Here is a 16978-nt window from a genome sequence, read left to right as displayed (position 1 = left end):
ATGAGACGCATATGAGGCAAACCAAAGATCAGGATGGATGAAGGTAAATGCGTAATATCTCTCAAAATGTTTATCCCTTTTGACCATCCTCATTCTCTGTCCCGTTATGTACTCTGGAAGCTGTTACAAAACCGCAGGACTGATGAACAGCCGTGCAACATCTTCATTACACTGGGGCGTACATCCAAATAAACACAGACTGAAGACATTCCCTGGTTCTTATTTTTTTATGTTTTTGTCTCTCTGTCCCAGTGCGTGTTTAGAAACTTGCTTGTCTTACAGCGTTTCTGTTGAGAAAGGTTGTGAAATGGAATGCGAGATGTGATCTCCTGCTGTTACAGTCACGCTGAAGACGCCTTCCTCAGCAGGAGCTACAGATTTTATCATCTTTTTCTCTTTCTCTCTCCCTCCAGTCCTGCCACACATTCTTTAGCTGGTTTGAAGGGTTTATCATCACTGCTGTTTAGTTTTGAAAGAACTATAACAGATGTTCACATCATACTGTATATTTGATTGGATTCAATGTTTCAATTGAAGGTTTCAAAATGCTGTGGGAATATTGCTTTCATTGGTTATCAATTTCAGTTTTCTCCTCAATTCTGCTAGTCTTTCATAATATCACTTTACCTAACAAAAGACAGTTATGACATTGACCTCTAGGAAGTGACATCATTTTGGCATCCTGTTAGTCTTTCATAATATCTCTTTACCTAACAAAGGACAGTTACTCAATGACATTATCCTCCAGGTATCATTTTTGGTGGGAAAATAATTACACCGTTTAATGAATTATGGGATGTTTTGTGGTATTAGACTATTTTTACTTTAAATAGTGTGATGAGATAACTCTCTTTCATTGAGATATACAACCAAAGGTTGGGGGTAAGTAGGATTTTTTAAAACAAGATAAAAATAAATCAATTATTGGAATCCTCGAATTGATCTAAAATGACATGTATAAATGTTAGTGTCACAGTTATGTTAAGTTAGTTTGTTTCCATGGACTTTCAGTTGGTTTCCATCAGTCACATGTGTTCTTTGTCTTTGTTTCCTGTCAGCCATCAGTTGTCATGGACACTCATCAGATCATCACACCTGTTGGTTATCTCCTCATCATCACTGTGTTTTAAGTTCCTCCTGAGTCCTGTTATCCGGTCACGTTTACGTGTTGCCTGTCTGCCTGTCTATTTAAATTATGATTATTAAAACTTTGTGTTGGCAATATATCTTCATCTTCAGCTGCCTTTCTGCAACCACCTGTGACAGTTATAAAAAGGTTTCTGTTTTAAATAAATGCTTGATCTTTCTTTTCATCAAAGAATCATGAAAATAATAATAATAAAAAAAATAGAAAACAGTAACAAAATTTCACAATACTGCTGTTTCACTTTATTTAGATCAAATAAATGCAGCCTTTGTGAGCGTAACATTAAAAAAATTAGCTTTGATTTAAACAGAGTTTAGGGTTAGTTTAGTTTATTTGAATAAAAAGTGCTTTCCGTTTAAACAATATTCCAACAGCATAAATAGCAAAAAATACAAAACAACATTAAACACCACACCAAACCAAAATACAATTAAAATGCAAGACAACATTAAAACGAGATACACTCAACTTCTAGCTCAACCATAAGTCTGGGCAAGTAAACGTTGATTCACACCCAATGTACAACATGTAATATCAGAAGGCAGTTTACAGAGACGGGGTGCAGCACTTGTGAACAGGACAGTGTGTTCTATTGACAGGTCAAACATTTGATTAAAATAGCTAGTGTTTGTTTCACAGCTCATTTTGAAATATTTTAATGTCTACATGTGTGGCAGTAATATACAGCAAAATAATACGTCATGACATCGGGCGGCAGTGGCTCTGTGGTTCAAGGTTGTTTACAAACCAGAAGGTTGGTGGTTCAATCCCTGGTCACCTGACCAAGTGTCGAGTAAGCTGGATGGCGCCTTGCATGGCTGACACCGCCGTCGGTGTATGAATGAGTGGGTGAATGGATGAATGTGAGGCAAAATGTAAAGCGCTTTGGAGGCCATTGGGTCTGTGAAAGCGCTATATAAATGCAATCCATTTATGACATCTGAAAAAAAAGGTCAAAAGTGGCTTGTACTTTAGGCTACTTAACATCATTTCCACAGTAATATTGAAACTTAACTAGATGAAAACCTTGCTGTGAGGTGAGATACAGGATGAAACCAAAGCATCAACTATTTGCTTTGACAAGCATTTTTCAAGAAATAGAAAGACACTAAAGAACAATAAAGATAAGAGTCATCTGAAGACAGCTCTGATGAAATTTGCCCTAGTGTCACCGAACAGGCAGACGCTAAGCATTCATCCACAACATCCTTCCATTGTTCCAGTATTTGTCCTTCCAAAAAATATATATAACTAAAGGTCTCATCTGAGCTATCATAACCTGCATTTATTGACTACACAGCTAAATTTAAAAGAAGCATATCTTCCAAATTAGATGGTAGATATGCTGTTTAGTCCATGCATGTGACATTCCCAAAGGCATATTCCATTTTCAAAGGCACATTCCGGGAAAATATCAAGGATGAGTTTATCCAAATCATTTTGAAATGTAATAATAATACATAACATTTACATTCCCTTCCCCTTGAGGCAGCTCCATTCATGAAAGGGTTAGATAGTAGATCTAACCTCACAGTCAGTCTACTGGCTTTCGTTCAAGGTCAGATATCTCATCATCAGTTTATTGTTGGTCATATCCTCAGTTCAAGTATTTTTGAATAAAGACAGTAACTCTTCAATAGTTGTGAAGTAGTAAGCTGTACACACTACCTGTTATATACTTTCTTCATTTAAAACGTTCTTGAAAATGAGCCAAAAGTTCAGTCAAAAATGTGCCTTTTGTTAGCAAACTGATAACTTCAGTCCCCAAGATCAGTTGTCCTTAGATCAAGCACACATGCAAGACATATGATCAGCTCATCTCATGCTCAGAAGTGCTTAACACAGCATTCTGTGTCCTTCTCATTTGCAAAACTGAAATGATACTGCTATAATTTTTTTTAAACAATTATATTATATTAATATATAATACTTTTCATTTAAAATAAATTCACCTTTATTTTGAACTACTAACTATTCAAAAACTTGGAATCAGCTATTTTTAAAAAAATACTTTTATTCAGCAAGGATGCATTAAATTGATCAAAAGTGACAGTCAAGACATGTGCACTGAAGACTGGAGTAATGGCAGCTGAAAACTCAGCTTTGCCACCACAAGCATAAATTACATTTTTAAAATATATTAATATATAAAAAAGTACAGTTACACTATTACAGTCATTTTATTTTATTCTGATAATATTACACATTGTTTCTGTTTTTACTGTATTTCTGATCTAATAATTGCAGCCTTGGTGAAGACTTCGTTCAAAAACATTAGAGTTTCAAGAGTTCACCCTTAGGCCTACATCAATTAAAAAGAGGAAAGATTATGCATATTTGGCGTGCTGTCCGGGGGAGGGCTCCGAGCTCGGAAATTTTGAAAAAAAGTACTCCCCCCGTTGTTTAAAGAGTATTTAGGACTAGAAGTGAGGAGATGGGGTGGTGGAGGGATGCTGTTAAACTGTCAACGAACGGAGGTAAGTTTGCAGTATATATACACCTCTTACCTGGTTGGTTGGGTTGATTAACAGGGTGTGGTCCACTCATGTCTACCCAGGTGAAAAAAACTTAGTATTAAATGTATTAAAATATATTTGAAATTCAAATAGTATGTTTATAATACATTTGTATTTCCAACATGCTTATTTAAAGTGAATTAAAATACATTGAATTGCATTTTAATATTTTCATAAAAAATATACTAGAAGTGCATTGGTAATAGCCTACATATCAGCATAACAGCAGCCATATCACCCTGTAGCCCAAGACTGGTTTCCCACTGAAGCTAAGCAGGGCTGAGCCTGGTTAGTACTTGGATGGGAGACCTCCTGAGAAAACCAGGTTGCTGCTGGAAGAGGTGTTAGTGTGGCCAGCAGGGGGCGCTCACCCTGTGGTCTGTGTGGGTCCTAACGCCCCAGTGTAGTGACGGGGACACTATACTGACAAAGAGCGCCGTCCTTCGGATGAGACGTTAAACCGAGGTCCTGACTCTCTGTGGTCATTAAAAATCCCAGGATGTCTTTCGAAAGAGTAGGGGTGTAACCCCGACATCCTGGCCAAATTTGCCCAGTGGCCTCTGTCCATCATGGCCTCCTAATCATCCCCATATACTCATTGGCTTCATCACTGTCTCCTCTCCACCAGTAAGCTGGTGTGTGGTGGGCGTTCTGGCGCAATATGGCTGCCGTCGCATCATCCAAGTGGATGCTGCACATTGGTGGTGGTTGAGGAGATTCCCCCCTTCTATGTAAAGCGCTTTGAGTGTCCAGAAAAGCGCTATATAAATGTAATGAATTATTATTATTATTATTATTACATATATGCTTAATTACACTTTTAATAAATATGCTAAACAAAAGCAAACTTTTCATATATTTCTAAACCGTAGGCCTATAGGCTACTAGAAGTACATAAATATATGCTTAATTACACTTTTAATAAATATGCTAATTGCATAGTTTTAATATAGGCTATTTCTAAACAGTAGCCTATACTAGAAGTACATTGGTAATAAATATATGCTTAATTATACTTTTAATAAATATGCTAATTACAGGCATACTTTTAGTGAAGTTTTAGTGTATTTAAAGAAAACATGCTTATGTTGCTCTTACTTAAAGTAGCCTACATTTTATGTGTATTTGTGTAAGAACCTGGCAAAATGAATAAGCTTTTAGTGTGTTTAAACTGTATGTAGCCTGCTTTATAAACACTTAGGTCTACTGCAATATAATTTAATTATTTATGTATTTATCATTTTAATATTTTAGAAAAAAAATACATTTATAATGTACCAACTTATAATGTATTAGAAACATTTGTCAACTATTATTATTAGCATGGCAATAAGCTTAAAATTAATGTTTTTCACTTTTACTTGTTTGTTGTAAAAGGCTACTTAAAAGGCTGTTGTCCATTACATGATACGCTTGTACTACTGAAATTCCCACAAGGCATCATATTATTTGAAATGCATAGATACATTTTCCAAAAAGATGTTGTACTTGTTTAAATTTGAACAATGCGCATAACACACTTGACTAGTCCTGATTGGTTCCAGAGGCGTTGAACGGCTGTGATTGGTTCTTATGATAAAGAGCTCGCATCTAGTGCTTCAGATGCTGTGCGTGTGTTTCATGAATTTAATAATTAGATTTAGAAGTCTAAATTTAAACTGTTAATTTTTTTTTAGAGCGATCGTGTTTCTTTAGAGGACTTGGAGGAAACCACGCGATATGGATTGGGTGATGTTTTTTGCGATTAACTTTTTGAAACGTGAACAGATCTGGTGAAGCGTTCATCGGAGGGATATTAAACCTCTCAGGTTTCATTAAAATGTCAGATTTTCTTTCGAAGATGAACGAAAGTCTTACATGGTTTGGAACTACTTAAGGGTGAGTGATCATGACAGCATTTCGTATTTTTGGCACAAAGTGTAACATCACGTCTTTTTTCAGTTCAGCTAACGTTACATTCAATTTGACCAATCAGAGCCAAGCTTTTCAAGTCAAAGTCGAAGCACACTCGAGGTGAAGATACTGCCTCAGAAGTTACTGGTAAGTTTTAGTTACTGTTTGCATAAATAAATAATAGCTCACTGTTTAGTTTTTTTCCTAGGTGGATAGGTCTGCTATGCATTTGCTAATATGACTTGCACGTGGAATACTGACTGACTTTAACTTAACCGCTGTAACATGATGCTGACACTGAATTCTAGCAACTTGCACTGTCAAAGTCTAAAGTCTTTGATAAATCTGTTTAAAATCTATGTGGAGGCATTTATCTGTCTATAACAACTATAAAACATTGTCCAATGCATCTGCAAAAAACTGAATTAGTTATTCCAATGTACAACATTACATTAATACCATTTTTATTTGCAAAATAAAACTGTATTTATTTCTGATTTGGCTTCATTGTTATGATGTAGCCTAAATGATAAAAAAGTTAGAAAAAAAGCATGTTATGAACATAGTTACTTTGTCTTAAACTGACCAGTCAATTATGGTAGTGTTCAAGCTTGACAACCTTATTGCCTTTTTTGATTACTTTCTAATATATATTTCTAATTACAAATAAGTTAAAAGATTAAATTAAATTATTAAATTGTTATAAGGGATGCTTATAAGAGAGCATACATCTGAAACTGCTGAGTCTGTGAAGGGTTTTGATAATATTACCCACCAAGTACATTGTACTCAGCGTACTGTCATTCTTAAAAAGAAAACAAATCATTCATCATAATTTACCTGCCTTATATGTTTGTGTGTATGTATATAAATCTCTTTTTTTTCTTCTTTTTTTTCAGACTAGCTGCTATAGAAGAAAAACAGAAATTTGAGTGCAGAGACAAGTGAAGAAGAGAGTAAGTAAAAATGCACCGATTGATCGGCTGGTGACCGGAATTGGCCGATTTTCACGTGATCGGCCATGAGCGGTGACTGGCCGGTCAGTCTGACATATGCTGATTTTATGCCGGTCAAATGCACTCGGGCGCTGCATGATTAACAACATCGCACAACATCAGCATCACACGTGCACACGGAACGCACATGTAGGAAACCTTGTAAATTACGGCCGTTTCACACCGCAAGCGTGAGCAGTGCATATTTTTTTTGGTGTGAGTGCTCTCATTGATTAACATTCACGGCGAAAAAAATACGCGGAGCAGGAGCAGTGCGTGAGCAGCAGTGAAGCGCGGGCCTAATTGTGCTTCATTCATGTACAAATCTGTTTATATAATTGTTTTTTGGGAAAGCTGCAAGTCACTTGTCCTAGTTGTCCTGGCATACAATATTTTGCACAACTTTTAATTTCCTTAAATCTTTTTAAAAGAGGTGAAGAGAGTGCGTGTTAGCATGACGTATGTGTTTCTGTACGTCATCACTTTTTTTTTGCTCTCGAAGTCAAAGGGGGCTGACTAAAACAAATAATAATGCTAAAAATAAAGATTAGCATTTGTTATACATTATAATTAGTATAGCCTACTTGTTGGCTGGGTACTTTTTCAGTTAAATAGTTAAATTGCCTGTTTTTGTTTTGTTTTGTTTTTCAGTGATACAGTGACATTAGGGATGGGCGATATGGCCTAAAATCCATATTGCGATATACATTGCAGCCTCTTGCGATAACGATATATATCACGATATATAAATTATAATAAAACCATTTCAGAATAGGTTACACAGACCCTAAGGAAAGCCAAACTATTTTTTTAAGAAAGAAAGAAACGGTGTATGTAGTTTTGAGAACATTTATTGTGCAAAACTGTAATTATACAACATAATGTTGCAGATAAATAAAATGCAAGTACACTAGCTGCAGAGACTTTGTTTAAATATGAATGTTCGTTTAAAGAAACTAATGTTTAAATATTATGGCTAGCAGCTTATAAAAACCCCAAATTCAAAATTAGAATATTGTGAAAAGGTTTTAATAAAGCTGTAAGCCATAATCATCAAAATTATAACAAATAAAGCCTTTAATATCTAACTTTTCATGTAATGAGTCTATATAATATATTAGTTTCACCTTTTACTTTTGCATGATATTCTAATTTTTCGCGTTTCACTGTATACGTCAACTAAAGAAAATGCTTCAAGTATAAAAGTTTATTTACAGTAGTGCCATGCCATATAGACAGTAAAAAGTGCAAAACAGTGCAGAAGGCACTCCAAATGTAGTTTGGCTATTTTTTTTAAAGGACACAAAAGATGCAAAGAGCAGAAAAACTGATGCATTCTCAGTTAAAAAGCAACACAACAACGAATCTTAAAATCGGGCACACACAGAGATGTTGTGTTTACACCACTATTTTGTGAATACGCGCTGGTATTCAGTGACATGTTTCGTTTTGAGGTGGTAGAACAGATTAGTCGTGTGTGTTACCGAACTGTTGCCCCACGCACTCTGTATAGTCTGTAAAGTTTGCTGCTGCTCGTCGGACGGCTTAAATCCGAACCAAGTCCAAATAATGGATGTTGCACCGATCTTTTTCACCAGCTCCTCCGTTTCGCTTTCAGCCATGTTTACTCAAGATGACGACGAATATGATGCGTTTCAGCCGGTTGCAGCTCGTGGCTCTAAATTTCGCGGGTAGATTGCGTCATCAACATGCATTAGGGGTAGGGTAGGGGTAGAGTAGGGGTGTAACCCCGGCATCCTGGCCAAATTTGCCCAGTGGCCTCTGTCCATCATGGACTCCTAATCATCCTCCTATATATACTAATTGGCCTTATCACTGTCTCCTCTCCACCAGTAAGCTGGTGTGTGGTGGGCGTTCTGGCGCAATATGGCTGCCGTCGCATCATCCAGGTGGATGCTGCACATTGGCGGTGGTTGAGGAGATTCTCCCCTTCTATGTAAAGCGCTTTGAGTGTCCAGAAAAGCGCTATATAAATGTAATGATTATTATATATTATTATATTATTATTATCGCGATAGTGCAATAGGATTAAAATCTCTATCAGAGGCCAATTTTGTATCGTTTATCGCATATCTTTTATATTGCCCATAACTAAGTGACATAACATGTAGACTTCACTGTTGTTCAGCAAGACTTGATGTTTGTGCTATTTGATGTATACATTTTTTTTTTGCATTATATTAACATGTTATATTGATTGTTGTCTACTGTTAAAATATATGAACTAAGCATTACAAGGCATATTAAAAAATCATCTAGGTTACGACTGTAACCTCTTTTCCCTGAGAACAGGGAATGAGACAGTGCATCGATGACGCTTTGGGGAATGCCCTCCACGTGAACCGGTGTCTGAAAAGCTATAAAATCGCGGCAATTGACTTTGGCGACAACCTATGACACTATTAGTGCGACCCAGAAGTATAAAAGGGGCGCCTAGATACGCAGTGCAAGTTCGCTTTCGAAAGGGAACAGTGACTTTTTTAACAGATGTTAATTTTGCTTTAATATTTTAAAAAAATAATAATAATCTTTTTCCCTTTTCATAGATACTGTGATCAAACAGTTTCCGACCATGACAGTGTCTGAGGTGCGAGCACTGATTAGAAGAAAATGCAACTAGGCAAACTCCAAGACCAATCACTTCAATTCACTTGGAGGATGAAGGACTGTTGGCAGCTATTGTATTTCACTTTGTTTGACTTAAGTTTTTTTTCTTTTTTTTTTCTGTTTAATACCTCTGCAGATCAATGCATTTTATGTTATTTTGTTTAGTTTGTTCACCTGGGTAATTAGGTTTGATTGTCTGAATGTGCTCCACATGCGTTTTATAAGGTTTAATTATCTGAACGTGCTCCACATGCGTTTAATAAGGTTTTATTATCTGAACGTGCTCCTCCCGAACTTTAATAAAACATAATTTAGTTTTGTTTACAGTTTTTCTGAATTGCTAAAATGCCTTTCTTGAAACCATCACTCACTTTCTCAAAACCGTAAACACAAAACCACATTTTCAAACCACATTCACAGAAACTCTGACTCTTCTGTCAAAATCAAACAATTGCCTCAAAACCATTTTATCTGTAAATCAATGCTTTCAGATCATACACACAGCGAGTTAAAATTATAAACACAACAGATAATTCGTTATACACTACATAAAAAATGGAGAACACAGAATCCAAAGCATGCAGTCACAGAAAAAAAGTATACTGTAACAAAATAAACACATTTTGCAATTACGTAAAAAAGTATATTACAGTTCGCTTTCAGACGGTCACTTCGTATAGGGAATGCGAAGGTGACGTCACGCCGTGTTGCATTATGGGTCCACCGCCATATTTACAGGATCGCGCCCTATCCCGCTCTATTTGAATTCGTGTTTTGGAGGCTGTATTTGGATTTTCTGCGATTATTTTTTATAAACGTCGATATGGTTGGTCAGTGCTGCTCGATCAAGAACTGTCATAGCAGGTCACACGATCGCTCAGGGAGGAAGCTGAACAGCGCAATACGTTTTTTCAGCTTTCCTTCTTGGAAAAAACAGGAAAGGTCACGAAAATAAAAATAAATTGAAACAAAGATGTTGGACGATTTTGAAGTTGGAGGAGAAAATTAGATGGAGTTTTCTGCACTTCCCTACTTTTTTGCGTAGCTATGAGCAGTGGGAAAACTCATTTTCCTCGATTTACTGAAGCCTATAATGTAAAACGCATTTTGCAGCTGCACAGCTAGCACAGTGAGTGTCTGGCTCACTCATTGGCTGTGCTGCGGCAACTGCACATCCAATGGCGCGGGCGCAGCCGTAGCCTATATTAGTCTGCGAAAAACTACATTTGAGCAGATTTTACTCCTTCAGTGACAACATCACGTCTCTGAAACCTTGAAAGCCTTCGTCGTCAAACAAGCCCTTTCAGCCTGAGCGTTTTCTCCTGCTGCCGTTCACCTGTGGTTATCCGGTGTCGACGCATATCCTTTTTTATTCACTGTGATTTAAGAGCGCGAATCATGTGGATCCAGGTTCTGTTGTTGATCTGTTCTGCATGCTGCTGTTTGCTCGTTAAAATAAACCTGTGATCTTTTTTTTTGTTGTATTTTTAACGGGTCACAGACACTCGTTAATTTTATTGTTATTTAATGCCAATTCAATATTATAATCTTATCAGTTAATGGTTAATAATTGGATAACGAGCGGCAGTTGTCGGTCGGGAAAATTAACCGAAATGAGCATCCCTAGTTTTATAATATGGAGGTACCTTCCCTTCAGGCAAAGGTATCTTCGGTAAGATTAAGGCCCAACGGTGTCTGGTCTTGTCTACAAATTATGTCACTGTGCACAATCACATATACATTTTATTATAAAACCTGTCTTTGGCCGGTTATATTTTCCCTATACTGATAGACCCGACAGTGTCCAGTCCTATTATGTACATTATGTTGGTTAAGTTACTGATATATATATATATATATATATATGATGTTTTATTAACAAAGTTCGGGAGGAGCACGTTCAAATAATTGATCCAATTATCACATCATTCCAACCAGCTGTCAACAATCAGTAATCAACATTTCTATCCAATCAGCATGAGTGGAGACCTATACTCATTTGACTCACCAACGTTCCTTGACAGTTTTTCAGCATGGGTTGAAATGGGTTCTGGCTTGTTTCTGTGAGCTTAGGGGTCCTGAGCGGCAGTAGGCAACCAGTTACTGGGTGTGCGGCGTTTTGCATGGCATCCCCACTGCGTATAGCTTTGCAATACGATGTGACCGTTCGAAAGGGAACTACTCGGTTACTATAGTAACCTCAGTTCCCTGAGAGTAGGGAACGAGTATTGCGTAGCCGGCCGCACTATGGCAAGTTGTCGCTTCAGTCGTTTAAACGTGCTAAAATTTTGTTTTTCGGGGACTAATATAGGCTAAGGCCGCGCCCCCTTGGCTGGCTCTGACGTGTAATGGCGTGATGCTAGCTCACACGTCAGAGGCGCCCTTGCCATTGGATGTGCAATTGCCAGACACTCACTGTGCTAGCTGTGCAGCTGCAAAATGCGTTTTACATTATAGGCTTCAGTAAATCGAGGAAAAGGATTTTCCCCACTGCGTATATCTACTCAATACTCGTTCCCTACTCTCAGGGAACTGAGGTTACGATAGTAACGAGTAGTTTTTTCCAACACACAATTTTGCAGGCTGGTTACTAGGCTGGTTTTATCAAAATACTTAACACAATTCACAAAACCACACACCCAAACTGCAAAATACCTCATATATCATGCAAAATGAAGCACTGCAACCATAACTACATATAGCATTGCATTATCAAAATCAAACTTTTGCACGAAATGGCACACACTTCATTCATATTACTAGATTTTTGTCAAACCAACTATAGACTGTTGGGCATAATGAAAAGCACTCTCATCTTTAGAATGCTTTGCCATAATACTAAAATTGTAGAAAATTCTTCAGATTGTTCACATGCACACAAATATTTGCAGATACACACACATGCTGTTGAAACATTTTTATTTTTATTTTTCACCAAACAAGTCAGTGCAACATATGCACAGCTGATATACATTGTACTGAACAAAAATATGCACACAAACAAACTGTAAACTGATAAAACAATATATGGAAAATATGTAAAGCGCTTTGCTGGCCATGGGTCTGTTAAAAGCGTTATATAAATGCAGTCATTCACCATTATGTATGGTTTGTGTTGCTTTTATTGTTCTCCAAGTGATCTCCTGAATGTTTTGTTTTGTTTAATAAAAAAATTATATTTTGGAAAACTCCTTTTGTCTTCATTGTGTGTGTTGGCAATGACTGCATGACAGAACATAATCATATTTGCAGTCAACATTAAATATCACCAATTCATTGGAAAACAGTTGTTCTTTCATATCTCATGGGGCCCTGGAAATACCAGAATTTGTGATTGACACCTTGTTCTTTAATCTTGTCCAAGCCTGTGGTGAACATCGTCTTTCCCCCTCTCTTGAGAGCAATGACTTTTGCTCTGACAGTTAACATGTTAAGATGTCTCTCAGCATGCTTCAGAAGGTACAAATCTATCCCAGAAACATGGAGAACATCTGAGCGTCAGCATACCTGAACAAGATAAAGAAAAAAAATTGGTGTGAAATCAGACCACAAACAGGTTGATGGGTGAGTCTTAGCTAGTTTTTATAAGGATAGAGAAAGACCCTGAGGCTGAAATAAAATAATTGCTTCTGTCATGTTTAATACAGACATTCCAAGAATTTAAATTTAAAAAGACACGTGACCAGGAAACCTTGCTTTCATAAAGCCATTATGAAACATGAGAACACAAGAAAAAGAGAGGACGAGAGAGGTGTGGGCATAAAAAGGCGGAGAAGAAGTTAATGAAAAAGACAAGGAGGGGGTGAAGGGAAGGGAAAGAGAGAGTTCCTGTGAGAAAATTCACTAGACACAAGTTGTTTAATCATTGTCCCCTGCTTAACAAGAATGTGCATTAAATTCAATGTCTGGGTCAGAGTGCTTTAATTTATATGGTGGACCGATTCCTTTATGAGCTTTTCTGTCATTCTGCTTCAACTCTTCACAGCAAAAAATCACCTGGATCTGCTCAAATGCATCTAATTGAGGATTGTAATCTTCTCCTGCTGGATCCATGAGCCAGATGAACAACCCTACACCCCTTCACTTCTACACAACTAAGGTAGGCTTGAAGGTCTTCAGTGGACCTCATGTGGTCTTTCTAAAAGCTGGAAACACCTCTCAAATATTTATTTGATTTTGAATAAGCAAAAGACCAGCAGCAATGTTTTTACTACACGTTATCATTTTCTGGAGTACAAGTATTTAGACTGCTTGTGCTGCACTGTAAATAGAGATTCAGTTTACCTTCAATTCAACATAGCTAAAACATCTTTAAAAGGACAAAACACACTTTATTAAAATTGAACAATTGAGTTATTTTTACAGCAGTTTGCACTGTGAGTGAATTTGTGAGTGTGTGTGTGCGTGCACGTGCGCACGCGTGTGTGTGTGTGTTTGTAGATTGTTACTGTCAAAATAAATTAATAGCTTAAGATAAGATCCTTTTTTTGTATTAATTGGCAGAAACGTGACTGGACTTGTTAAATCAATCTCTGCTGATGAATCTGGATAAGGATTGAACACAAGTTATTGTTTAGTGTATACTGACTGTAAAAAGTATGACATTCACTGCCTCAAATAAAAATAACTTTCAAAAGAAACTTAAAAAAAAAAAATGGAGCCGATGCAGAACTGTCAAAAGCATCAGGATCCAGAGCTTTTGTAAGGGAATACAGCTGCCTGGCAAAAAAGACACGTTTTTCATTTTGATTTTCCATCAATGAGCTCAACTTGCAAGAAAAAGCTTTCATGACAGTAGGCCTATATATGTATATGAAATATGTGTTTTTTTATTTTAAAATATTTTAAAATGTAATTTATTATTGTGATGCGAAGCTGAATTTTCAGCATCATACCCAAGTCTTCAGTTTCACACGATCCTTCAGAAATCATTCTAACTTGCTGATTTGCTGCTCAAAAAACATTTATTATTATTATTAATGTTGAAAACAGTTGTGTAGATACTTTTTTAGGATTTATATATAGAAAGTTCAAAAGAAAAGCATTTATTTAAATTTTATAAACGTCTTTACTGTCACTTTTGATCACTTTATTTTTCTTTGCTCGTCACTATAGGCGAAGAATGTGTGTGTCCTCATGCTACTGTGTGTTCCCCTCTCCATGATGGACATCCCTGGTCCTTGCAAACATGCCATAACCATGGACCACCTGCTTCAACTAAAACAACTGGTGAGGAATCTCATCTCAATAAAGCTTCAAGGGGTCATCCTTTGATTTTTTTTTAATGTGGCAGCTCAAAGCCTAGCAATGTCTCCTTTTCGTCTCATTTCTTTTTACTCTTCAGATCAGTAACCAGTTGCGGACTAGCTGTTCGATCACATATTCATTCATTGAGAGAAAACACCTGGTAAGAGCATCTTTAAAACATTGTCTTGCTCTACTTTTAAAACAATGTTTAAAAACAGGTTTGAGCTCTGTCCATAATACAAGATTCTATTCCAAAATCTTCTGTTTCGAATCTGCTCTTGGAAATGCAGCAGAGTTGGAGGTGTGTTTTAGATTAGATGCTCACTCCAAAGTGTCATCACTCATAGATGAGATTTCCATTGTGGCATCCATGTCATGGTTGAATTCAGCATGCATTTTGATGTAGATCTTTGATCTGTTGGTACCATTTTGTATGTAACGGTCTTTTTATTCTGTAGACAGTCCAAACTTCTGAACTTTGGTTTAGTTTCTTAAATCTGAAGCATATTCAATACCATATATTACAGTAATCAGTGTTGAGGGTAACGCGTTACAAGTAAAATTACGTAATCAGATATATAGTTTCAAATAACTAAAGGAACACATTACTTTTACATTTACAACAAAATATCTTACTCTTTGAAAGGTTTGTTTGAGCTGCACTCTCTACTGCTCAGGCATAAATGAGCATTTCCTTCAGCCTGAGGGAACTTTCCCCAACACTGACGGTAACACTTTACAATAAGGTCCCATTAGTTAACGCTAATAAATAATAAGAAATACATTTAGTACAGTTCTTATAAATCTTTTTGAACATTAGTTTGTAAGAACATTGTTAGCACATTGATTTTCACATTGTACACATTACGGTCTATAAAATAATAGTATTTTAAATGTTCTAATGTTGAGGACCTACCTTAAATTAAGTGTCTTTAACTACTATGTAACATTTAAATTAATCATTTGATACAAAGCTCTCATTGTGTTCATACAGGTTTTTACTTCTACTTTTTACTTCTTTGTACCTCTATTTGAAAAGTACCTGCATTTAATTACAGCTGTAATTCATTTTTGTAATTACATATATAATTACACTGTTGAACATAATTACACTGTTTGATTTAGAAATAAAAGGCATTTTTCCTACCCTGGTTTTAGCCCTCTGATTTTAAAGTGGCATGTCTGCTGTGATTGGCTAACATCTTTGCATATGAAATAAGTATTACATGTGGAAATCTCTCAAAAACTTTTAGCGCGTTTTTACTATTACAGCTCTCAAGATTAAAGTCCACATGATATCAAAATTGAACATATTTACTTTGTTTGCCTAAATTGATCGTTTTGTGGTGAACAATTCATCCATGCAAGTCAATCCACACAAAAACAATTTTTTTGGCTTCGTAATCTTTAATCAAAATCTGAAAATGCCCCTCCCCTCTGCATTGGAGGACCTTCCCTGATGACGTAGGTTTGACGGTTTTGGTGTCTGCTTAACATCCGTAACCACGCCCCTCCAACTGACAGTAGACAGGCTGAATTAAACACCTACTTTTCTAGATCCAATCAGGTTCTAGTCGGAAAAAAAGCCACTAATTTTCCTCATTTAGTATTCCGTTTCTCTCGGAAATACGTCACAACACTGAGATAGAGTCGGTTCCAACTTCCGGTTCACGCGGACTTTAACTAGAAAGGTGTTGATTATAGCATTATATTTAGATCTATAGCATTTAGATTGTGGCATGAAAGGTTGCTGTGATCCATATTATAGCTGATCACAGACATGTCGAGAGCATGAATGCAGTGATCTCGTCATTGCAACTCGATTGCGGCACTCTATCGAATGCTTTCATCATAACTAACTGTACAAACCATGGTGCAAAAATTATTTAAATAAGAGATTCATTGAGTATAACAGGAGTTTTTGGTGCGAATCCAGAACTCAGTCACTGATAAACTTGCGCTGTTTGATTGATAGCTCTAGCGATTGTAAAGGGATGATTCTTTGATCCCAATGTGAAGTTGTCCTTTTAGTCACTGGTTTGATTTACTGATACATAGACAAAGAACATCTGACTGTACATGAATCATTACATATCAAAAATCACTAGCCACAGATCACAGATCAGGCATTAGAATTAACTCGGTTATTTACATGTTGTGGCAATACTGTCGAGTTCATATCATAAAAGTCTATTTGCAAAGCCTGCTCCGAAATTGAGACTGATTTACCAAAGAATCCACAGTAAAATTGATTGAACAAACATATAATGCTCAACTGAGACATTCACAATGTTGAAAATAAATGACCACATTACTAGCATTAGGATCCTTAGGAAGGTAATGTTATTTTTAGTCCAGTGATCCTGTATCGCTCTTCTCTCCTCATCATCTCACTAACACACCAGTGAGCGGAGCCAAAGTTGCAATGATGAAGAATGTTGATCTTCTTCTGCAGATTGTGCTCATGTGAATACCCTTTATATACAGTAGTTCTGTTGTGTTTGTTTTATGTTTGTTCTGATAATAGACATTACTTCATTTTCCTCATTTGA

The 16978-nt window shown here is 36.5% G+C and overlaps 1 protein-coding gene and 1 long non-coding RNA gene across 3 annotated transcripts in view; both read left to right on the top strand.

Annotated features, from left to right (window-relative positions):
• The first annotated feature begins 3600 nt into the window (after nt 1-3600).
• The window catches only part of csf1b (colony stimulating factor 1b (macrophage)), a 29370-nt gene continuing 15992 nt past the window's right edge, over nt 3601-16978 (top strand). The window contains exons 1-4 of one of the 2 annotated variants that reach the window (XM_079637049.1): nt 3601-3624; nt 13165-13278; nt 14295-14408; nt 14524-14586. In XM_079637049.1, the coding sequence (XP_079493175.1) occupies nt 13231-13278; nt 14295-14408; nt 14524-14586 (225 nt within the window). In that variant the 5' untranslated portion in view covers nt 3601-3624; nt 13165-13230. Of the gene's footprint in view, nt 3625-12905; nt 13010-13164; nt 13279-14294; nt 14409-14523; nt 14587-16978 lie in introns of those variants that run through there. The other variant, XM_079637048.1, reaches the window with a different exon arrangement.
• On the top strand, nt 5375-9249 carry LOC307011727. Its single transcript, XR_013800469.1, has 3 exons — nt 5375-5703; nt 6456-6512; nt 9119-9249. It is a non-coding gene; the product is annotated as an uncharacterized lncRNA (long non-coding RNA).

Source organism: Phoxinus phoxinus (genome assembly GCF_949152265.1).
Source record: "Phoxinus phoxinus genome assembly, chromosome: 15".
NCBI lineage: Eukaryota > Metazoa > Chordata > Actinopteri > Cypriniformes > Leuciscidae > Phoxinus > Phoxinus phoxinus.
The sequence above is the reverse complement of the archived record's forward strand: the minus strand, read 5'-3'. Positions and strand labels throughout refer to the sequence as shown.